Source organism: Chiloscyllium punctatum, chromosome 13 (assembly GCF_047496795.1).
Source record: "Chiloscyllium punctatum isolate Juve2018m chromosome 13, sChiPun1.3, whole genome shotgun sequence".
NCBI classification, from domain to species: Eukaryota; Metazoa; Chordata; class Chondrichthyes; order Orectolobiformes; family Hemiscylliidae; genus Chiloscyllium; species Chiloscyllium punctatum.
The window spans coordinates 109,074,975-109,099,436 of record NC_092751.1 but is presented as its reverse complement, the minus strand read 5'-3'; the positions used below and the strand labels follow the sequence as shown (position 1 = coordinate 109,099,436).

The window sequence follows — 24,462 nt, the reverse complement described above, 5'->3', positions numbered from 1 at the left end:
GAGTGACCCTCACACTCCCATCCCACAGCCCTGTGAGTGACCATCACACTCAGTCCCACAGCCCTGTGAGTGACCCTCACACTCCCATCCCACAGCCCTGTGAGTGACCCTCACACTCCCATCCCACAGCCCTGTGAGTGACCATCACACTCCCATCCCACAGCCCTGTGAGTGACCATCACACTCCCGTCCCATAGCCATGTGAGTGACCCTCACACTCCCATCCCACAGCCCTGTGAGTGACCATCACACTCCCATCCCAAAGCCCTGTGAGTGACCATCACACTCCCGTCCCACAGCCCTGTGAGTGACCCTCACACTCCCATCCCATAGCCCTGTGAGTGACCATCACACTCCCATCCCACAGCCCTGTGAGTGACCCTCACACTCCCGTCCCACAGCCCTGTGAGTGACCCTCACACTCCCATCCCACAGCCCTGTGAATGACCATCACACTCAGTCCCACAGCCCTGTGAGTGACCATCACACTCCCGTCCCACAGCCCTGTGAGTGACCCTCACACTCCCATCCCACAGCCCTGTGAGTGACCATCACACTCCCATCCCACAGCCCTGTGAGTGACCATCACACTCCCGTCCCACAGCCCTGTGAGTGACCATCACACTCCCATCCCACAGCCCTGTGAGTGACCCTCACACTCCCATCCCACAGCCCTGTCAGAGACCATCACACTCCCATCCCACAGCCCTGTGAGTGACCATCACACTCCCATCCCACAGCCCTGTGAGTGACCCTCACACTCCGGTCCCACAGCCCTGTGAGTGACCATCACACTCCCATCCCACAGCCCTGTGAGTGACCCTCACACTCCCATCCCACAGCCCTGTGAGTGACCATCACACTCCCATCCCACAGCCCTGTGAGTGACCATCACACTCCCATCCCACAGCCCTGTGAGTGACCATCACACTCCCATCCCACAGCCCTGTGAGTGACCCTCACACTCCCATCCCACAGCCCTGTGAGTGACCCTCACACTCCCGTCCCATAGCCCTGTGAGTGACCCTCACACTCCCATCCCACAGCCCTGTGAGTGACCATCACACTCCCATCCCACAGCCCTGCGAGTGACCCTCACACTCCCATCCCACAGCCCTGTGAGTGACCATCACACTCCCATCCCACAGCCCTGTGAGTGACCATCACACTCCCATCCCACAGCCCTGTGAGTGACCATCACACTCCCGTCCCACAGCCCTGTGGGTGACCATCACACTCCCATCCCACAGCCCTGCGAGTGACCCTCACACTCCCATCCCACAGCCCTGTGAGTGACCATCACACTCCCATCCCACAGCCCTGTGAGTGACCCTCACACTCCCATCCCACAGCCCTGTGAGTGACCCTCACACTCCCCTCCCACAGCCCTGTGAGTGACCATCACACCCCTGTCCCAGAGTGTTGACGAGATTGCTGGCAGCAGTCACAATTCAATATTCTCCTCTCCATAAGCTCTCGCTGTCTCGGGAGCTACATTTACAGTTCGGTAATTAGACAGGAAAATAACACAGCAGCCTCAAAGCAATTAATATACAATAATTAAACAAAAGACATTTGTGATTCAGCTCAGAGCCCCTCGATTCAAGCTAAAATGGGGAAGTTACACTCTCAGGAATCAGAACCAAATTCAACAATTACTTTCACAAACAAAATAGAACTTGCTTGCAAAGCTCAGCAGGTCTGGCAGCCTCTGAGGAGAGAAATCTGAGTTAGCGTTTCGGGTCCAATGACCCTTCCTCAGAACCGCACTCCAAAAGGGACAGATTGTTAGAGGTCACCAGCCCCGAAACATTAACCCTGATTTCTCTGCACAGATGCTGCCAGATCTGCTGAGGTTTTCCTGCAGCTTTTGTTCTTGTCTCTGATTTACAGCATCTGCAGTTCTTTTCATTTTTTTTATTGAGCAATTACTCTTCAGGCTGAACAAATTTCTGATCTTGCTGGGTGAACAGCTTCTGTTTGGAGTAAAGTTTGTTTCGATGTGACTGGGCCCTTGCTCATGTGTTACTCGAACTATATTCATTTGTTACCTTCTGTTTGATTGGCCTATTGGTTTTGTTGTTCATTCTTGACAAGCCTCAGTTCAAAGTTCAACTCGAAAGATCAGCTTTCTGTTGATCAAAAAGATTTTTTTTATCTTAATGTGAAATAATAAACTGAGCAGATACTTCTGAAGAATCTAATTTTCATGAATTGATTTTGAATTGAAATTGTTTTGTAAGTATTCAAGTGTGCCAATGACATCTAGCGGCACAGCAATAAGGATATGGATTAAACACCAGTAAAATCAAGCCGTCAGCCATGTATTAACCAGGTTTATCAAGACCTATTTTAATTTGGCCTAATCAGTATTAGTGAGGAACAAATGGCCTCACTGTAGTGATGAAGGACTCCTGTTCTATCACCTTGTGCACAAGGGTTTATTGAGATTAGATTAGATTCCATTCCCTACGGTGTGATAACAGGCCCTTTGGCCCAACAAGTCCGCACCAACCCTCTGAAGAGTAACCCACCCAGATCCATTTCCCTCTGACTAATGTACCTTACATTATGGGCAATTTAGCCTGGCCAGTTTACCTGACCTGCACATCTTTGGACTGTGGGAGGAAACCAGAGCACCCGGAGGAAACCCACGCAGACACGGGGAGAATGTACAAACTCCACACAGTCAGTCGCCTGAGGCGGGAATTGAACCCGGGTCTCTGGCGCCGTGAGGCAGCAGTGCTAACCACCGTGCCACTGTGCCACCCCCTATTGTGTAACAGCTGGAGTTCCCACCTGCTTTCTGTGGTAATCTTTTCTAAATTTCCCTTCGGAAGTGTAAATCTGGGACAAAGGACCTTGACTGGGGAAACAATCTAAAATGGACGCTGTGCCACACATGCATTTCAGTGTCGGTCAACGTCACTGAAGCCAACAGAACTAGTTTGGAATGCTGTCACCTTGGGTTCCATCTCCTCCTCCTGCCTCCCACTGCCTCAAACCATTGCCCACACGAAAACCAAAGTCTGGGTCAGTCTTCTGCTGAAATTTATCGGGATAATTATTTGGGGCTGGAAGCTTGGAATTTCCATTGGTGAAATGAGTCTTTTCCCTCCACACCCTGAATGGACTGCCCCTTGGGAGTCAATCTTTAATTCCTGGGAACTCCAGGGCAATCCAAGAAGGCTGGTGACTGGATGGAGAAAGCATTGTGCCACCTGGTCAGGGCCACGTGGAGTCTCACTCCAGTTTTGAAGGCATTCCTTATTTTATCTTCCTCCTCCAAAGACACTGCCTCTTGCTAGCGGTGAGTTTCTGAATCTCCAGCTGAGCTTCCCCTCACTCTGCCAGGCCCTGACTCCATGCTGGAATATTATTGGGAACCATGGATGGTAAAACAGTTGGTCTTGTTCCTCTCCCATCATGAGATATGAATCAGGAGCATGAATCCTGGTCAAATCCCCTTCTTCCTCACCCAGTGTGGCTGATGGAAGTAACAGTGATGATACAAGGGGCATCCGATAGCTCACACCTGCCGTAATCTAGAACTCTGTGTACCTCCACCTAGAGATGCCTCACTATTTCTGGGAGTATTGCACCATACAGCATAGCATTCACGAGCAGGAGGGGAGCAGAGAAACCCCAGCCCATTCCTCACTAAACATTACAGGATCACTAGTGCCCAAGTCACAAAGGGTTTCCGGGAGTGACTCAGCTTCTAATGTTTGGTGGCAGTAGCACAGTGGGAGCTGGCACATTGGAGAAAAACTAATGCGTCATCACCAAGCTTTACCCTGTTCTTACCCTACTGATTCACCAGGGCAAAGGTCAGGAGACTGGAATCTGTCACATGATTCTCTTCCGTAGCACAGATACACTGAGGCTAGTGACCATTCTCTAACATTCTGACTGAGGGCTCAACCCACTGCTGTTCCCACCCACTGGAGGAGGTACACTCATTCTCAAGCCCCACTACTGCCAAGATCAGTGCAAAAGTACAACAGTACAAAATCAAAATATACAAAATCCCCACTTTTCCCATTGATAGACTCAGGTTCACAGAAAACACTGACCCAGGTTCCTGGACTTCACAAAAATCACTGTTTATTAAAAATATATAGGTTCCAGCCACAGGTAAACAAAATTAAGAATTAACTCTGTTGTTTGAAATACTAACCCCTTTTTAAACTCCTCCACATGGATACAGACAGAAATAGTGAACTTATAGTCAAGAGAAAAGCTGGGGTAGCACGTTCGATAGCACCAGTCCACAGCATTTGATGGGAGGTGTCTTTTGCTTCCCATGACCTTCTGATCTTTGGTCTCCTTTCTCCAGGACCTTTCATTTCTTCGCGGGAGCCACAAAGCAATTGACACACCAATTGCAAAGTCTCTTAAAAGCAACAGTTTGCAGCAATTAGTGGGAGGAAGTAACTGACCTTGTTCTGGCTTCAGGTGTTTTTACTGCCAAGGGAGAGTGACACAGAACTGGCTCTTACAGCATTCCAGAGGTTTCTCCCATTGTCACACTCTCAAGCTGTTCAGAATCCAATCAGAAAACTGTTGTCAGGTTGATGCCCCCCCAGCACCTACAACTGGTTGGAATCGCACAAACCAATTTGGTGCTCGCGAAACCTCACTCTGCACTCACATACCCCACCGCACCCCACCCCCCAACCCTGGTGCCATGGCATCTTATCTCTACACCCCAACTGTTTGCAGAGTAGCAGTGTAAACACAACTCATATGGACTTCCACTGGACCCATGTCTTCCATTGTCCTGGATTCTTTTCCCATTTCGATCCACAGCCAAAATTACAGAGAAACAAAAAGATGTTGTCTTTATACTTCCTGCTGTCTGTGTGCCTCTGGAGCACATCGAGCAGTTGATTAGAACATAAATTCATCACTGTGTTCACATTGTTTTCTTAAAATATGTGGCTGCAGTTGTGGATTAATAGTTTTTGTTCTCTTTAGATTAAACAGCACAACCAATTCCCCACTGAATCAATGCAAACAACAACTAGATAAGAGCAAATTAATACATTCAGCAGGAGTAAATAATTCAACATTGACATGAATGATTTATTTGTGTCCAATCTTTGTTGGGTCTACAGTCTCTGACTGGCAGCTCAGAACCTTGTGTAATAGATAGTGACTGACAAACATATAATATTGTAATGAACTGATAACATGTTATTTGTGAAGGACTAATGCAGCCATTTAAAGCTAAGAGATGGAAGGCTCCAACTGAAACCCACATTGCTGCATTTCAGAGACTACAGCATCAAATGTTTAAGATAAATCTGTGGCAGGAAGTGTAGTTTTACCTTTCATGTTCTGAGATACAGCCTGCCACTTTACTGTTGATGAAAAATAGGAAAATCTTTTAATAAAGCCATTAAAAATTACTTTAAAAATAAATTTTGGTTAAGTACAGCCCAGTGCTCAAATTAATAAGAGCTTCCCCACTAATTACACATTCAAATGCAGCCCACCCCGGACTTCACAGTTTATTGTTGCTTGTTGCTCCAGATTAGAATGGATAGATTAGAGTGGGGCTGGAAAAGCACAGCAAGTCAGGCAGCATCCAAGGAGCAGGAAAATCGACGTTTCGGGCAAAACTCCTTCATTCCCGATGAAGGGCTCTTGCCCGAAACATCGATTGTCCTGCTTCTCGGATGCTGCCTGACCTGCTGTACTTTTCCAGCAAAACTCTAATCTAGATTCCGATTTCAAGCATTTGCGGTCCTCACTTTTGCCTAATTGCTCCAGAGTGTATAGTATTCCATCAGTCATCTTACTGGATAGTGCTGCACTGTCAGAGGATCAGTGCTGAGGGAGTACAACACTGTCAGCGGGTCAGAGCTGAAGGAGTGCTGCGCTGTCGAAGGGTCAGTGCTGAGGGAATGCCGCATTGTAGGAGAGTCAGTGCTGAGGGAGTGCTTCACTGTCGGAGGGGCAGTGCTGAGGGAGTACCATACTGTCGGAGGGTCAGTGCTGAGGGATCGCCGCACTGTCACAGGATCAGTGCTGAGGGAGTGCCGCACTGTCGTAAGGTGAATACTGAGGGAGTGCTGCACTGTCAGAGGGTCAGTGCTGAGGGAGTGTCGAACTGTCGCAGGGACAGTGCTGAGGGAGTGCCACACTATTGGAGGGTCAGTGCTGAGGGAGCGACACACTGTCGGCGGGTCAGTGCTGAGGGAGTGTCGCACTGTCGGAGGATCAGTGCTGAGGGAGTGCTGCACGGTCGGAGGGTCAGCGCTGAGGGAGTGCTGCACGGTCGGAGGGTCAGCGCTGAGAAAGAGCTGCACTGTCGGAGGGTCAGTGCTGAGGGAGTTTCGCACTGTCAGAGAGTCTGTGCTGAGCATGTGGCGCACTGTCGGAGGGTCAGTGCTGAGGGAGTGCTGCATGATCAGAGGGCCAGTGCTGAGGGAGTGTCACACTGTCGGAGGGTCAGTGCTGAGGGAGTGCTGCATGATCAGAGGGTCAGTGCTGAGGGAGTGTCACACTGTCGGAGGTCAGTGCTGAGGGAGTGTTGTACTGTCGGAGTGTCAGTGCTGAGGGAGTGTTCTCCTGTCAGAGGGTCAGTGCTGAGGGAGTGCCGCACTATTGGAGGGTCAGTGCTGAGGGAGGGCCGCACTGTCAGAGGGTCAGTGCTGAGGGAGCGATGCACTGTCGGAGAGTCTGTGCTGAGCATGTGCCGCACTGTCGGAGGGTCAGTGCTGAGGGAGTGCTGCATGATCAGAGGGTCAGTACTGAGGGAGTGCTGCATGATCAGAGGGTCAGTACTGAGGGAGTGTCACACTATCGGAGGGTCAGTGCTGAGGGAGTGTTGTACTGTCGGAGGGTCAGTGCTGAGGGAGTGTTCTCCTGTCAGAGGGTCAGTGCTGAGGGAGTGCCGCACTATTGGAGGGCCAGTGCTGAGGGTCAGTGCTAAGAGAGTGTCGCACTGTTGGAGGGTCAGTGCTGAGGGAGTGCTACACTATCGGAGGGTCAGTGATGAGGGAGTGCTGCACTGTCAGAGGGTCAGTGCAGAGGATGTGCTGCACTGTCAGAGGGTCAGTGCTGAAGGAGTGTCGCACTGTCGGAGGGTCAGTGCTGAGGGAGTGTTGTCCTGTCAGAGGGTCAGTGCAGAGGATATGCCGCACTGTCCGACGGTCAGTGCTGAGGGAGTGTCGCACTGTCAGAGGGTCAGTGCTGAGTGTGTGCCGCACCTATGAAGGTGCTGAGGGAGTGGGCACAGTTTCAGGGTCAGTGTTGAGGGAGTGCCGCACTGTCGGAGGGTCAGTGCTGAGGGAGGGCCGCACTGTCGGAGGGTCAGCGCTGAGTGAGTGCCGTACTGTGGGAGGGTTAGCGCTGAGGGAGTGCCACACTGTCAGAGGGTCAGTGCTGAGGGAGTTTCGCACTGTCAGAGGGTCAGTGCTGAGGGAGGGCCGCACTGTCGGAGGGTCAGTGCTGAGGGAGTGCCACACTGTCGGAGGGTCAGTGCTGAGGGATTGCCGCACTGTCGGAGGGTCAGTGCTGAGGGAGTGCCACACTGTCGGAGGGTCAGTGCTGAGAGAGTGCCACACTGTCAGAGGGTCAGTGCTGAGGGAGTATTGTACTGTCAGAGGGTCACTGCTGAGGGAGTATTGTACTGTCAGAGGGTCAGTGCTGAGGGAGTGTTGTACTGTCGGGGTGTCGGTGCTGAGGGAGTATTGTACTGTCAGAGGGTCATTGCTGAGGGAGTATTGTACTGTCAGAGGGTCAGTGCTGAGGGAGTGTTGTACTGTCGGAGGGTCAGTGCTGAGGGAGTGTTGTACTGTCTGAGGGTCAGTGCTGAGGGAGTGCCGCACTGGCGGAGGGCTAGTGCTGAGGGAGTGCCGCACTGTCAGAGGGTCAGTGATGAGGGAGTGCCGCACTGTCGGAGGGTCAGTGCTGAGGGAGTATTGTACTGTCAGAGGGTCACTGCTGAGGAAGTGTTGTACTGTCGGGGTGTCAGTGCTGAGGGAGTATTGTACTGTCAGAGGGTCATTGCTGAGGGAGTATTTTACTGTCAGAGGGTCAGGGCTGAGGGAGTGTTGTACTGTCGGAGGGTCAGTGCTGAGGGAGTATTGTACTGTCAGAGGGTCAGTGCTGAGGGAGTGCCACACTGTCGGAGGGTCAGTGCTGAGGGACTGTTGTACTGTCGGAGGGTCAGTGCTGAGGGAGTGCCACACTGTCAGAGGGTCAGTGCTGAGGATGTGCCCCACTGTCGGAGTGTCAGTGCTGAGGGAGTGCCCCACTGTCGGAGGGTCAGTGCTGAGGGAGTGCCCCACTGTCAGAGGGTCAGTGCTGAGGGAGTGTTGTACTGTCAGAGGGTCACTTTAATAGGGTTAATACTAAAGCAGTGCTTCATTGTCAAAGTTCTCTCTTGAGGCGAGTGGATCTGACAAATAGCAGTGGGAGACCTCTCCCTGTTAAGGTGTCACTCAGTAGGTGTCTTCTTTCTCAATCTGACTTCCTCTATTCTGCATCCAATCATGTCACTTGTGATTAGACTACATCCACTTTCATCAGATGGCCAATGTCACCAGTCACCCTCCCCCACAAAAAGCTGAACCATTTCCATTTAATCCGAAAACTCTTCCTACCTTCAGCTCTTCAGACGGACATTACTCCGACCTCTTCAAAGCCCAACTAATATCTCTTTTCCTGATGACTGAAATTTGGATTCTTATTGCTACTTTGGTCTTCTCGTCTTCCTGGCCTCAGCTGGAGTTCTTTTCTCTTCATCCTGGGGCTACCCTTTTGGAATCTGTGAAGACAGTCTCTCCATTATCCCAGCTGTTAATTCCATGCAGCTGCAGCTGGGTATTTTCGGAGATTTTACCAGAATTTGGCACCTTCCTCGAACAGATGACATTGTTCCGAACTCCATCAGGATCCCACTCTTTAAGACAGCAATGATGCAGCTGTCTGAGTTTTTGTCTTTTTATTTTAATATATTGTGTAATCCTGGTATTGAAAGAGAGAACAGTTACTATCTCACAATTCTTGGGGTCTTTACTTCCGCTAGTACCTACCTGTTGGGCACCTTACCATGGGAGGTGGTGCCAGGGTCAGTCCCGTGAGTATGTGAGCGGTGGGTGTATAAAGCAGGGAGATTTACAGTGACTCCTTGATCCAATCATGTCTGTCTTCTACAACTAATCAGCCGTCAGACACAAGCTTTATCGAGGAAAGAATGAAGACACATTCATCTCCTTCATCTATCAGACTCAGCTGCTGCCATTCCTTCCCACTTTAGCAGTCCTGACTCAAGTTAATATTCTTGGCAGAAAGTGATGGAGAAACTCAGTGGATCTGGCAGCATCTGTGGAGAGAGAAACAGAATTAATGTTTCAAACCTGCATAAGTCTTCTTGAGAACTGTTTGACTATTCATTATCCAGCTCAGCATCTCAGTACAGTCAATATTATCAATCTTGTGCTATCTTTCAGCTGCATGTCAGAGACGTTTGATTAATTTTTGCATTTAGTTTGATATTGCTCAGGCAATACTGGGAATCAGTAATAGCTATTACATATTGTTCTGCAATTTAGCTGAGTCTAGCACTGTGTCACCTCATTCTAGCCTGTGCTCATAATCCCTGTGTTTACTTAATGCTGCTCTCTGATTGGATAGGGGGTGTCAGGTGGCACCATGTGATGCAGGTTTGATCAATCCTGTGGAAAGGAAATGATCCGAAGATAAATTGCACCATGAGGTCGAACCTGCATGCTTCCAAGGAGATGTCAACAATAACTTGTTAAAATAAATTGATCGATAGATGTAATGGTAGAGTAACCATCAACTCAATCCCACACACTCCCGGACTCTTTCTGTGCAATGGCTGTTCCTCACTGAGTGAAGGGGAATTGAGTCGGACTAATCTCATGTATCTACTCCTGGAAGGAAACAAGACACGAGGCGCATCTGTGTGGAGAGAAATTAGAGTGAACCATGGACCCACAGGGAGACTGAAAGATATCAGCTAAATTCCTTTACGTATTACACAGGGATAAACTAACAGCAAAGTCTGAATTTGTATCAGAATTTGGTTCCAACTTGATATGTTAAAACCAAACTGTAAATTCATTTTTCAAGAAAGTTTGCAATATTCATATTATATTTCAGAATGGTTACAGGCTCTCACAGTGCTACCTGGTTGACTGAATGTTTAGTGTAATACATACCCATGCAGGGAATAAAATCAGGTTTGATGTCTGTATTGTCCTGAGAGACATAATGTCGAGTTTCGGTGAGGGATCATCAGTTTCAGTGGCCCCCTTTTTGGTTTTAAGGAGTAAAATCTGGCAGAGTCTCCACTTGTGAAAGCTGCTCAAAGGCCCTGATGAATGTGTGGGTGGGGGTGAGCACTGGGATGGAATTAACTGCCCTGTCACTGCTCACCAACCATTTGCATCCAATAATGGAACTGGGATAAGTCAGGGTTACACTGCAGTGCTGTCAATCAAACTGTTCAGGGCATGTGGGTTAGAAAGAAAATTACAGTAAGGACCAAGAAACTGACCATTCAACATTCTTCCAGTTAAAAATAGAGATAGCTTTATTGAAATATTTCTTCTCTTTTTGGGTTCTCTGTACATTCTCTCATAAGCGATGGAAATATGTTATTAGTCAGAGGCAAATTAATGGCAGCCCTGTAAATCTGTTGAAGTGCAGCAATAAAACAGAGCTGTGGCTCCTTTGACGTATTTCTAGGGATATAAGTCCCATTTAGACCAAGCGTTCTTAATCAGGGACCTGTGGAACTGTAGACAACCATAAAAATATGTGAAGGGATCTATCAAAAATAACCAGGGAACATGTGGAAAGCAGATACTCTGACCTCTGTGCAGTGATCTTTAAAATCTGGAAATAAGGATCTAATTATGACCATGGAACCATTATCAATTTTGGAAAAATCCATCTGTGGTTCACTGATGTCCTTTAGGGAAGGAAATCTGCCATCCTTACCTGGTCTGGCCTACATGTAACTCCAGACCCACAGCAATGTGGTTAACTGTTCAATCTCCCTGAGCAATTAGGGACGGACAGTAAATGCTGGCCTAACCAGTGACACCCTCATTCTCGAAATGAATTAAAACAAACAAATCTCCAACACACAGCCTGCAGAAGGATTTATTGACCTTTGAAGATGGGCAGCACAGCTGACAGAATTATAGAATTAGTTATGGAGCAGTTAGACACCAGTCAGCCTATCATGTCTGCTCTGTCTCTCAAACTTTGCGTTATATTATTGCCTTTCTTTATGCCCGAAACGTTGATTCTCCTGCTCCCCAGATGCTCCTGACTGGCTGTGCTTTTCTAGCACCACACTCTCGACTCTGATCTCCAGCATCTGCAGTCCTCACTTTCTCCTTTCCTTATAACCCTGTACATTGTTCTATTTAACTAGTACATTTAATTAGTACTGTAACAAATAAAACCAAAGCAATAGTGTCTCAACATTACAGCAGAGCCAACTTATGTCTAAAACACAGAAACGCTTCCCCGTGAGATTTTTAACATGATTGATAATCCCTTGTCCTATTTATACTCCACTCTCTCCCTTAAGTGGACACTTTATTCTCCTGGAACTAGTCCAAAGCTATTCTCCATTCCCATTGGCCTGTTTCCTTTTGCTTTCTCAACAGGATAATTTCTAATCCAAGAAATGACTTCCTCTGTGAAGGTTATACGAGAGATTTCTTCTCCCTAGCTCAACCTGGGCAAGTCCTCCAGCCTCCTTTCAATCCTTGTCAGTCTCAGTGTAAACTCCATGGAGATTGTCTGCAGTGAACAATATGGTGTGAATTTCCTGTGATTTAGGTGTAGGCCATGCTGCTAATATGCCCCTCCCAAATCTCTAAATCCCCAATATTGAATTACCAACCCCCTGACAAATACCTGCTGTAAACCCCTACAAGCCCTCCCTCTCAACAGCCCCCCAAAAGAAGTCCCTCCAAACCCAGCCTACTGCCGTCCTGTGGGCATTATATCATACAGACTGGCATAAAAGCATTTGCTGATCTTCAGGATGTCAGACTGAGATGACATTATTGAGCCGGTTCTTCCTTCAGGCTGCAAAGCACGGAGTTCTTATTGTGCACCTTCTGGAAGAAGAAATGCAAGCATATCTTATACTGTGCCCTGGTGCAGACCCAGGACCAGAAGATTATCTTGGAGGCCTCTGAGGCAGAGACCGAGATTTGCTGCCTGTTTACCTCCTGAAGCTCTCCATGACATCAAACCCCATCATCTGCAGCAGGACCAGGTTCTGCTTTGGAGTTCTGGAGTTTGGACAGTTTTCCTTGTCTTTCTCTCACCTTCTGAACACCTTTGACGATAAAGAACCTCTTGATGTTTCTCTTGACTATTTCCCACCAGTCAGCTGGAGACTAAAAGAGGGCCTTCATGGTTCTGTGGATTCCCTTTTCAGCTCCTCAACGGTTTCTGGGGGTCAACAGTTTCACATTCTGCTCCCACATTCCATTGCCAGCCCCCTGGTCGTCCTGCAGGTGACAGTCGGCCAGCAGGAGGCAGTGATCAGAGAAGAACACAGCCTTGACATTGGTGGATCTGACCGAGAGCGTTCGGGACACAAACAGGAACGCTATCCTGGAGCAGTTCGAGCCATCTGCCGTGATCAGGTGCTTTGAAGTTGGATTTGACAGATAGCCATCCATGAACCACAAACGGAACTAGTCGTTCCTCACAAACCCCTATCACCGTCACAGGGACTGCTCCCTGTCACTAGCATCAGCGATCATCTCTGCTCACATTTATCACTGGCCCGAGTCACGGCTCACTGTCTCAGCTTACCAGCCCAACTCATTCACCCCAGCGCTGGCTGCACTTTCTGGCCCCAGCACTGGCTGCACTCTCTGGCCCCAGCACTGGCTGCACTCTCTGGCCCCAGCACTGGCTGCACTCTCTGGCCCCAGCACTGGCTGCACTCTCTGGCCCCAGCCCTGGCTGCACTCTCTGTTTTGTGCAGTTGTTTAATTTTGGTCACAACCAGGAAAATGTAAACCCCTTGAGAATTAATTTCATATCTGAATGTGAGTGTTTAAACCCATCCTCTGTTGCACATTGGCTCCAAGGGGCAACAGTTACTTTGTGAGATTTTCCATGTTGCTGAGTCAGCTCCTGTGCTGCAGAGCCCAGCAGGGGCTGGGGAGGAGGGGGGAATGGAGATGTTGAGACATGAGCGAGCTTGCAATGATTGATGTGCTAGAAAAAAAGAGGAAAAGTATCTGAGAGTCAGGAAGCTGCAGTGTTGTTGATCTCTTCATTCTGATCTTACTGATGATATTGATCAGAGCCAGCGGACTGGAGCTCACTCCCTAAATCTCTGCTGTCTGCCTCCCTTTCAAGCCCTATCATTCTCAAGATCCTGCCTTTCCAAACCTCACCTTTTCTTTCAGGCTTGTCTTCCTCAAGTTCCTGCTGGGTTCAAATGATTCTCCTGCTCCTTTGTAAATTCACTGGAGAGGTTTGGCAGCATAAAGAGTACTGTTCAAGGTGAATTGTTATTGCTGTTTGCTTTGAGCTCTCCTGCTTAATAAATTGTTTGACCATTTCTAACACCCTCGATTACTCATTAGCCAAAACCTTCTAAGGTGACAGATGTTTTTGTCAAAAGGCTTGAGATTCCGAAAAGCCTGTGAAAAACTTACTTATTCCTCCCTCCTCTGGTTTTGTACAATTTTCTATTTGTTTCCACGGAGGAAATGGGACCTCCCATTGGCCAATTCCCAGTTTTTCAAACGTTCATGAAATGCCCCTGGATACATTGGTATTTGATGCTCATTCCCAGATGGCCTGGAATTAATTGGCTCTCTGGACCCTTTCTGAGGACAGAGGAGAGTTAATTACATTGCAATCAAAGCAAAATACTGCAGCTGCTGGAAGTCTGAAACAAACACAGAAAGTGCTGGAGAAACTCAATGGTTCTGGAAGCAAGAGAGAGACGGGTTTAATGTTTTGAGTCCAGTATGACTCAGCTTCAGTGTTGAGTTGCAAGTTCTGGGTCAGTGGTCCTCGCACACACCCCCACTCACAGCCCACCTCCCCAATGGTCATAAACAGTTTTCCAGCATTTGGTATGTGATAGGCAGTCAGGCAGCAGGTTAGGATCATGGGAATGTGTTGCTGGGTCAGGGGGTGTTGCTAGTTATTGATGTGTCAGAAAGAACATCACACCCCTCCCCCACTCCTTGCAGAGGGGATCATGTGGATTCAAGAAGACTGTCTTTGAGTGAGGGTGTTAGAGTGAGTTTGTGGCAGCAGTGTAATGGTGAATATGGTGTCATGGGGGATGTTGTGACCCACGGGCCTGACTCGCTGAATAAGATGATATCAACTCATTAAACAACATCCCACCCTTCAGTTTGTAGTTGTTTTTATTTGTGATGAAGTCTGTGATGATCTACAGAAAATAACATCTGGAACTAAATAATTCTACAGTTACCCTGGAATTACTAACAAGAACATCGCCTCTGTCCGCAGAATGAAAGAAAGCTCAGTAAATAATTTTCCAATCAGTGCAAGTCAACCTGTCGCAAGTATAGTTCTGTGAATAAAACTTTCAATGACCCCAAGGAGACCACTTTCCTAGTTTATGTGCAGACAGTAAAGCTGCAATTTCTCTCACTACTTTCAAACTCTGGGCTAAAGGCGGCATTAATGTTGGCTGGTGTAGTGTCTGTGTGTAATTGATGGGCAGTAGCAGAAGCAGCTCACATACAGAAATTGCCCTTTCACCTCCAACCAGGAAAATGGCCGCCAATGTTTCTCCCCCCTGCCACAAACACTTTCACCTCCCCAATTAAGCAATTACCCTCCCAGGACGCTGAGCTCCAGCCTATTCACAGTTTCATCATCCTGTTGAACCGTAAGCTGCAACAAGATCCTTCAGATCAACAAGTATTTATTGAGCAGATTTCACAGGTTAAGGCCGTTTACTCCAGGAATAACTGGTAATGCTTTAGTTTCAGTTAGCAAAGAGCAGAGTGTCACTCAGCCAGAATGAGCAAATTATTGAGACTGACCCAAAAGTGACTTTTTATGATATTCCTGAATGGGATGTGGGCATTGCTGTCTAGGCCAGCAATTATCACCCATTCCCCCAAGTGCCCTTAAACTGACATTGCTATCAGCCAGACCAGGTCAGGATGGTTCTTCCATAAGAGAGATCAATGAACCTGTTGGGCTTTTATAACAATAATTATCTGCAGTGTTTACATGGTCACCATTATGCTAGCTTTGAATTCCAGAATTTGTTAAACATCAAATATCACGGTTGACCATGATGGGACTCATACCTGTGTCCCCTGGGCATTGTCTGGCTCACTGGAATCTTGGTCCATTAGGTGACTCCTCCCTTGGGAGGATGTAAAGGTGGAGGAGTTTGAGAGTGGGATTTGTAAGTGTGGTGCTGACAAGGCTGAAGACATGGTGTGGCAAACAGTATCATGATAGCACACTCACAGAAACCTCTGAGGGAGCTAGCTGCTACCTATGAGACTGTGTGTGTCAGGTCGCTCTGTGAGATTGCAGTTATACTGCCCTGCCAGTCCAAGAACATCAGAAAGAGCTTCAGCTCCTGACTATACCAGGCTGTAGCTCACAATCTACTTATCAGCTCTGCTCAGGTAAGGTCTTACATCCTGCTTTACCGAAATGGCATCTCTAAATGTCACATTGTGTGATATACCTCACTGAACAGAGAAGGGATCAGTCTGGGCATGAGTTAGTAATTGAAAGAGACCTGCAGGGATCATTAATATGGTGACAGAAACAAGGACATTTGTGTACAGCAAGGCTTTAAACCTGACATGATATGACTGAGCTGTTAATTCGTTTTTAGTGTTGGTTGAAGAAGACGTTGTGACCAGGAGGAGGAATATCTTTCTGCTTGAAGTTAAACCAAGAAGCTTTCAGTTTAAAGTCATTTTGAAGGCTGGCTTCCCTGGCAGTGCAGCACTCCCTCAGTGTCACGCTCGGAAAGTGCTCCATTCATAGCCGTCCTGAGGCATTGCTGCTAACTGGATCATTGACTAAAAACACCCAACTGACAGCGTCGCTTCGAGAGTAACGAGAGAATACCCTGCCTCTGAGCAAATTTCACAGACAAATTACAAAGCCCTTCCTTAGAGGATGGTGCAGCCTTACTGAGTGAAGATCCAGGGCAGGGTGATTATAATCAATGAGTAGTCAATGCACAGGCTTCCAGCTTTCTAGCGAGGAGTCAAACAGCTGGCGAGCGTTTCAGTGCCAGGACTCATTGTTGGGAAATAGCCACTAAGGAGGATAGCAGCTGCTGTCTCTGGTTAGTAACAAGTCAATGCTTTCATGAGATATGGGCACTTAGTGGAAATAACTCCATCAGTGATTCACTACTGTCAGCATCTGCTGTTATCAATCACACATATTGAACCTCTGCCGTTGACTGTTGTCAGGAGTCAGTTGCATGAGACTGCAGTGTTACACAGGCGTCCTGATCAATGACCAATGCCAGTTACTGTCAAACAATCCATGAACATATTCATAACAATCAAGCACTTCAAGCTGCAATGTGCATTCCAGTCCATTCACATTAGCACACTGTTACATCTTCACTACTATCCAACCAAAACTAGCCTCCGGTAACCCTCCATGCCAAGGGATACATGACCAGCGATGTCAGTCCAAGGACTATGGGAGGACACTCCCTCCCTCAGAGCTCCTGGGTTCAAACCTCAGTCCAAGATGTTTAGCCACAGACTAGAATCTGAGAATCCCGAGGAGCTGCAACTGCAGCTGGGCTTCACTGAGCTGCAAGTACAACAGTGGCACGAGAGATAGGAAGTCAATATGTCTGCCATTAGAGAGCGGAAACCCCTATTTGGCTGGCCACATTGCTAGCTGGAAACATTACAAAGTATTACAAAGCACTGAGGCAGTGCCGCACTGTCAGACTGTCAGTGCTGAGGGAGTGCCGCACTGTTGGTGGGTCAGTGCTGAAGGAGAGCCGCACTGTCGGAGGGTCAGTGCTGAGGGAGAGCCGCACTGTCGGACGGTCAGTGCTGAGGGAGTGGGCACTGTCAGAGGGTCAGTGCTGAGGGAGCGCCGCACTGTCGGAGGGTCAGTGCTGAGGGAGCGCCGCACTGTCGGAGGGTCAGTGCTGAGGGAGCGCCGCACTGTCGGAGGGTCAGTGCTGAGGGAGTGCCGCACTGTCGGAGGATCAGTGCTGAGGGAGAGCCGCACTGTCGGTGGGTCAGTGCTGAGGGAGTGCCACACTGTCGGAGGGTCAGTGCTGAGGGAGAGCCGCACTGTTGGAGGGTCAGTGCTGAGGGAGAGCCGCACTGTCGGTGGGTCAGTGCTGAGGGATTGCCGCATTGTCAGAGGGTCAGTGTTGAGGATGTGCTGTGCTTAAAACAAATGGAAAACAGAAAATATTAGTGAAACTCAGCAGATCTGGCAGCATCTGTGGAGCAAGAAACAGAGCTAACATTTCAATTCAATGACATTTCATCAACACCCAAAGGGTATCAGTGATGGGCAACAGTTTCTGGTCCAGCTGGTGATGCCCACATTGTCTGAACACCGAATAACAGGTGCCAGGGGAACTGAGCCTGTACAGTATTTTCTAGTTGCAGCATTCACCGTTGTTTGCAGTTGTATTAAAACAAAATCTTTAACTATTTATTTCCTTGCTGTCTATGGGAGTTCATTGTGCACTTTGCCACATTTTCCTTCGATTATAACAATGACAACGGCAGAAGATAGCTCATTGGCTTTAAAACCTTTCCAGATTCCATGAGGTCAAGAGGTCATGTCGGAAATATAAACTGTTTCCTGCAGTATTTTGTAATTCCTCCCCCAAATGGACCCAGTAATGGCGCAGAATAATTCAATCCAATCCAAGTCCACTGTAAATCTCCTGACTCTCCTCTTACTCAGGTAAAAGTAAGTCTTACTAAATGTGACCATCTTCTTTCAGCTGAGTTTCAGGATGATCGGAGCAGGTGGATTTGAGACTGACAGACAGCTGAGTCCACCCATGGCAAGAATGTCAGAAAATTTGAAGTTTTATCACCACTCCCAGCTGATGAGGCTGGTTTGACTCATGAATGTGTCCTTGTTTTTGTCCCCTGCAGTTGGCTGTCTGGGATCCAGTGAAGGGCCTCAATGGGAGTCTCCAGGAGAGGCGTTTGGAAAGTGACATGCAAGGAGTCACTCTGAAAGTGGTCACTATTCTGGTAACTAGAAACCTCACCAATTCAACTACTGTTCACACTTATGCAATACTGCATTCCCTTCCCTCCTCTCTGTCAACCCCCACCCCCAACTCATAGAGTCAGAGATTCATACAGTACGGGAACAGACCCTTCGCTCCAACTCACCCATGCTGACCAAGTTTCCCAAATTAATCTAGTTCCATTTGCCTGGGTTGGTCCATACTCCTCTAAACCTTTCATATTCATGTACTGATGCAAGTGTCTTTTAAATGTTGTAACTGTACCGCATCTACCATTTCACCTGGCAGTTGATTCCATATACAAACCAGCCTCTGTGTGAAAACACTGCCCCTCAAGTACCTTTTAAATCTTTCTCCTCTCACCTTAAAAAATATGCCCTCCAGTTTTGAACCCCCCCCCCCCACCCTTGGAAAAAGATCTTTGCAAATCATCTTATCCATGCCCCTCATGATTTGATAAACTTCTAAGCCCCTCAACCTGCTACACTCAAGAAGAAAAATGATGTGAAGGAGCCCATGTTGGACTGGGGTGAATAATGTTAAAAGTCACATAACACCAGGTGATAGTCCAACTGGTTTATTGGGAGATACAGCTTTCAAAGCTCTGCTCCTTCATCAAGTATCTATAAATTTGGTGTCTTATGATCTTGCCACACTAGCTACTGATGAAGGAGCAGCGCTCTGAAAGCTTGTACTGTACTTCCAAATAAACCTGTCAGACTATAACCTGATGTTGTGTGATGTTTAACTTTGTCCAGGGGAAAATGTCACTGCCTATTCAGCTTTTCTTTATAATTCAAACCTTCCAATCCCAGTAACATCTTGTAAATCTTTTCTGCACTTTTTCCAATTCAGTAATAACCTTCCTAAAGCAGAGCAACCAGAACTGTGCACTGTACTCCAAACGTTCCCTCACCAACAAACCTTACAGATGCAGCATGATGACCCAACTCCCATAGTCAATGGTCTGACCAATGGAGGCAAGCCTGCCTAATGCCTTCTCCACCATCCTGCCCACTTGTGATACAACTGCTCAGCAACCCTCTCCAGAACCCAACCTTTAACTGTGTAAGTCCTGCCCTGGTTTATCTTACCAAAATGCAACACCTCGCATTTATCTGAATTAAACTCCATCTGCCATTTCTTGACTCACTGGCCCAGTTGATCAAAATCCCATTGTACTCTGAGCTAACCTTCTTCACTGTCCACTACACCACAAATTTTGATGTCATCACAAATGTACGATCCATGCTTCCTATATTCACATTCAAATCATTTATAAACCTCAATAAGATCACTCCTCAACCTCTCTGTCACCCCTCTCACTCCAGCCGTCCATTTCCCTCCCTCCTGTCACTCCCCTTTCTCCTTCCCCTCACTCCTCTCTGTCACTTCCCCTCTCTCTTGTCCTGAACTCCCCTCATTGCTGTGTGATGATCCCAAATTCTCCTCTCAGAATCATGCAGATCACTTCAAGTTTCACTTAAATCAATCCTGCCTCAGCTGTTTCTTTGAAATAACTTTCCAGATTGTCCACGATCATTCTGCCACTTGACACCATCCTCCCCTCCTCCTCACATCCCCCCACCCCCGGTCACGATGTTCTTATGTTCTTTCCCAATAATTAACCCACCCCTGGAACTCCGACCTTGGCATCTCCCTTGCAGCTGACAGGGGTTGGAGTAAGTTTCCTGCACTGCCACGTGTTTTCCCTGAGCACCGTGGAAATTCGATTCATCAGCATGGATCACTGATGTCTCAGTTCATGGCCAAAGCTTTGAGGAACAGAAAGATGTGTTTGGATTTTTTGTTTTTCCAGTTTTCCTCCAACTGTTTACAAGGTTTCAGAAACAGTATGAAGGGGATGGTGCAGAGTGCCAGTCTGTCAGTGCTTCTGGTTACTCTCAGTGCTGGTTAATGTCCCACATCATTCATTGCTTGAATACATTTTTCTTTAAAAAGCAGCAAAAATGCAAAAACGAGATGTCAATCACTCCTATTGCTAATGGTCATTAATAACGTGGTGAAATTTGCACAGAAGGTTGAGATTTCTCCCTGGTCACTTGCTGCTGGCCAACCTGTTGTGCAAGTTTGCTGATGGAATAAACTTCACTTTCTGTCACACGACCAATACCCACAGTTACCTCCAGCTCAACATTGTGTGTCTCCACAGGAAGAGCCCTTTGTAATGGTGGCTGAGAACATCTTGGGACAACCGAAACGCTACAAGGGGTTTTCCATTGACGTCCTTGATGCACTGGCAAAGCACTTGGGATTCAAATACGAGATCTATCAAGCCGTGGACCATAAGTATGGCAGTCAATTACCCAATGGATCGTGGAATGGAATGATTGGGGAACTCATTAACAAGGTGAGTATTCATTTCTTATTTGGTAAACTCAGCCAATAATCTAGGAGAACACTCCAGTGCAGCACTGAGAGGGTATCACACCCTCTGACAGAGGAACGGTGTGTTTGTGAGATTGTGATAAGGAGCAGGGCTCAGGGCACATGCATACAGGAAGCAGGTCAGGAGTGATATGTACTGATGCTGAGAAAACTCTGGAAAGATACCCCAGTGAGCAACAGATACTAAAGAGTTTGGCCTTTCATTGTCCAGAGGACAGTCAGGTTCTCACCAACATCCAGCAATCAGGCTGAAGACCTGTGTTCCAGAACCTGTCACACGCCTGGCCAAGCTGTTCCACAACAACTAGAATGTCAGCATCTGCCCAACAATGTGGAAAATTACCCGGGTATGTCCTATATCAAAAAGCAGGACAAATCCAAACCTGTCAATTCCTGCCCAATCAGTCTACTCTCCATCATCAGTAAAGTGATGGAGGGTGTCAGTAACAGTGCCAACACACAGCATCTGCTCAGCAATAACCTGCTCAGTGATGCCCAGTTTGGGTTCCACCAGGGCCACTCAGTTCCTGACTTCATTACAGCCTTGGATCAAACATGGACAAAAGAGCTGAATTCCAGGGGGGAGGGGAGAGAGAGAGAGAGAGAGCCCTTTACATCAAGGCCACATTTGACAGAGCGTGACATCAAAGAGCCCCAGCAAAACTCGCAAAAATGGATATCAGGGGCAAACCCTCCAATGCTGGAGTCATATCTGACACACAGGAAGATGGCCGTGGTTGTTGGACGTCAGTCATCAAGGACATCTCTGTAGGAGCTCCTCAGGGTAATGTCCTAGACCTAACTATCTTCAGCTGCTTCATCAATAACCTTCCTTCCATTATAAGGTCAGAAATGGGGATATTTGACAGAACGTTCTCCAACTCCTCAGATACTGAAGTAGTCTATGTTCAAATGTAACATGATCTGGACAATGTCCTGGCTTGGGTTGTAAAGTAACATTCCTGTTATCTCCGACTGCCCCTTGACATCCAAAGTGTTCATCCAACTGGATTCACTATAGGAATATCGAAACATAAAACAAAATGAAGCCAAAATAAGCCATTTGGTCCTTGAGCCTGCTCCACTATTCAATATGGTCATGACTGATCATTGAGCTCAGTACCCGAATCCCACCCTCCCCCCCATATCACTACAAGAGCTATATCTTCCTCCTTCTTGAAAACATCATATTTTCGTTTCAGCCACTTTCTGTGATCATGAATTCCACAGGCTCACTACTCTCTGGGTGACGACATTTCTCTTCATCTTGGTCCTAAAGGTTTACCTCTTGTCCTTACACTATTGCCCATGGTTCTGGACTGCTCCACCATAAGGAACATCCTTCCTGCATCTACCTTGTCTCTGTGTAAAATACATGATATATAAATATATAAACCAATATAAATACTGTAGCTACAGAAGCTAGGAGTACTGCAGTGAGTAACTCCCCTCCTGACCCCCCCAAAGCCTGTCCAATATCTACAAGGCACAAGTCAGGAGTGTGATGGAATACGTCCAACTTGCCTGGATGGCTGCAGCTCCAACAACATGTAAGAAGCTTGACATCATCCAGGACAAAGCAGTTCATTTGATTGGCGTTATATCCACAAATATCCACTCCCTCTCCCACCCACGCTCAGTCACAACAGTGTGTACCATTTGCAAGATGTACTGCAGACATTTACCAAGGCTCTTTAGACAGCACCTTCAAACCCACAGCTACTTCCATCTCAAAGAGCAAAGGCAGCAGATACATGACACAAAGATCAAGGGAAGGACAGATAGCATTGAGGAGGCAGGGAGGCTACAGAAGGATGTGGACAGGTCAGGAGACTGAGTGAAGAACTGGTGGATGGAAAACAAAGTGTGAGGTTGTGCACATTGGTTGGAAGAATCAAGGTGTAGAGTCTTTTCTAAGTAGGGAAATGCTTTGGAAATCTGAACCACAAAGAGACTGAGAGTTCTAGTCCAGGATTCTCTGAAGGTTAACATGCAGGTTCAGTTAGCAGTTAGGAAGGCAAATGCAGTGTTAGCATTTATTTCAAGATGGCCAGAATACAAGGCTAGGTATGCACTGGTGAGGCTGTATAAAGCTCTGGTCAGACCACATTTGGAATATTGTGAGCAGTTTTGGGCCCTGTATCTCAGGAAGGATGTACTGGAGGACAGTCCAGAGGAGGTTTACAAGAATGATCCTGGGAATGAGGGGTTTGTCATATAAGGAGCAGTTGAGGACTTTGGGTCTGTACTTGATGGGGTTGAGAAGGATGGGGGGGATCTAATTGAAGCTTACAGAATCCTGAGAGGCCTGAATAGAGTGGATGTGGAGAAGATGTTTCTGCTGTAGGCCTGACTGGGGCCTGAGAGCACAGCCTCAAAGTGAAGGGATGACCCTTTAGAACTGAGATGAGGAGGGATTTCTTCAGCTGGGGGTGGGGAATCTGTGGAACTCGTTGCCACAGAGGGCTGTGGAGGTCAAGTCTTTAAGACAGAAACAGTAAGAACATCAAAGGTTACATGGAGAAGGCTTGGAAAGGGTGGACGCTAGGAAATTGTTTCCGTTAGCTGAGGAGACTAGGACCTGTGGACACAGCCTTAGAATTAGAGGGGGTAAATTCAGAACAGAAATGCGGAGACATTTCTTCAGCCAGAGAGTGGAGGCTGGGACGCTAAATGTCTTTAAGGCAGAGATTGATAAATTCTTGATATCACAAGGAATTAAGGGCTACGGGGAGAATGCGAGTAAGTGAAGTTGAAATGCCCATCAGCCATGATTGAATGGCGGAGTGGACTCGATGGGCTGAATGGCCTTACTTCCCCTCCTATGTCTTATGGTGTTATGGTCTTAAGGCAGGAGAATGGGGTTGAGAAACATATCAGCCATTATTCAATAGCAGAGCAGACTCGATGTGTGAAAACTTTACAATTCTGCTGCTATATCTCATACTCTTATCGTCTACATGGGAACACTGCCACCTCCAAGTTCCCCTCCAAGTCACTCACCATCCTGATTTGCAAATATCTCACTGGTTCTTTCATGTCACTGGGTCAAAATCCTCGACCTCCCTCCCTAATGGCATTGTGGGTGTCCTTGCAGCTCCAGACGACAGCTCCCCAGCCCCTCTCCAGGGCAAAAAAGTGCTGGCCAATAAACACTGGTGAAGCCAGCAATGAGTATAGCCTGTAAACAAGTGAAATGAATAACCAGAGAGCTCCTATGTGAAAGGTTTGCTCAAAGCAGACAAATATGAATGTTTTCAATCAAATCAACAAGTTCACATCAATCATTTGGTACAACATCAGTCTCACCCTGTGACTACAATTGATTCAGGGACTGACAAAGATGAATAAATCCCACTGTTTGTTGAGATTTGAAAGAAGAGCATGGGATATGATCTGTTCCAGTAGGTTCACGCTCCAGTACCCTTTATCTGGTGATGTTTTTCCACCCACACTGCAGATTCTTTCCCAGATTTTCTGGATTTGTGGGAATGCTTTCTTTGCCCATGTAACTATCCACATCAAGATCAATGACTGCCAGTCTCTAAAAGACACTCTCTTCAAAAAGAAATGTTGACCTTTCGTGGCATTTGTAAAATGCTCAGGTATTTTCTGAGCTGGGGCTTGTGGGTTACCTACTGATGCCAGTCTCTGACTTGTTAACACGTGATGGCAGAACAATGGTCTAATTCCCATCCAAGCCAGGAGGGGACAGCTCCTGCCTCGGCCTGGCACTGGGAGTGAATGTACAGAGGAAACACTCAGTATCTGACCCAGCTCCTTGTCTCTGGTTAATG

The 24,462-nt window shown here is 47.4% G+C and overlaps 1 protein-coding gene across 3 annotated transcripts in view; it reads left to right on the top strand.

Annotated features, from left to right (window-relative positions):
• Positions 1-24,462, top strand: part of LOC140484767 (glutamate receptor ionotropic, delta-1-like) — an 843,252-nt gene that overhangs the window by 768,448 nt on the left and 50,342 nt on the right. For all 3 annotated transcript variants that reach the window (XM_072583588.1, XM_072583587.1, XM_072583590.1), the window contains 2 exons: positions 18,156-18,257; positions 20,430-20,627. In XM_072583588.1, the coding sequence (XP_072439689.1) occupies positions 18,156-18,257; positions 20,430-20,627 (300 nt within the window). The remainder of the gene's footprint in view (positions 1-18,155; positions 18,258-20,429; positions 20,628-24,462) is intronic.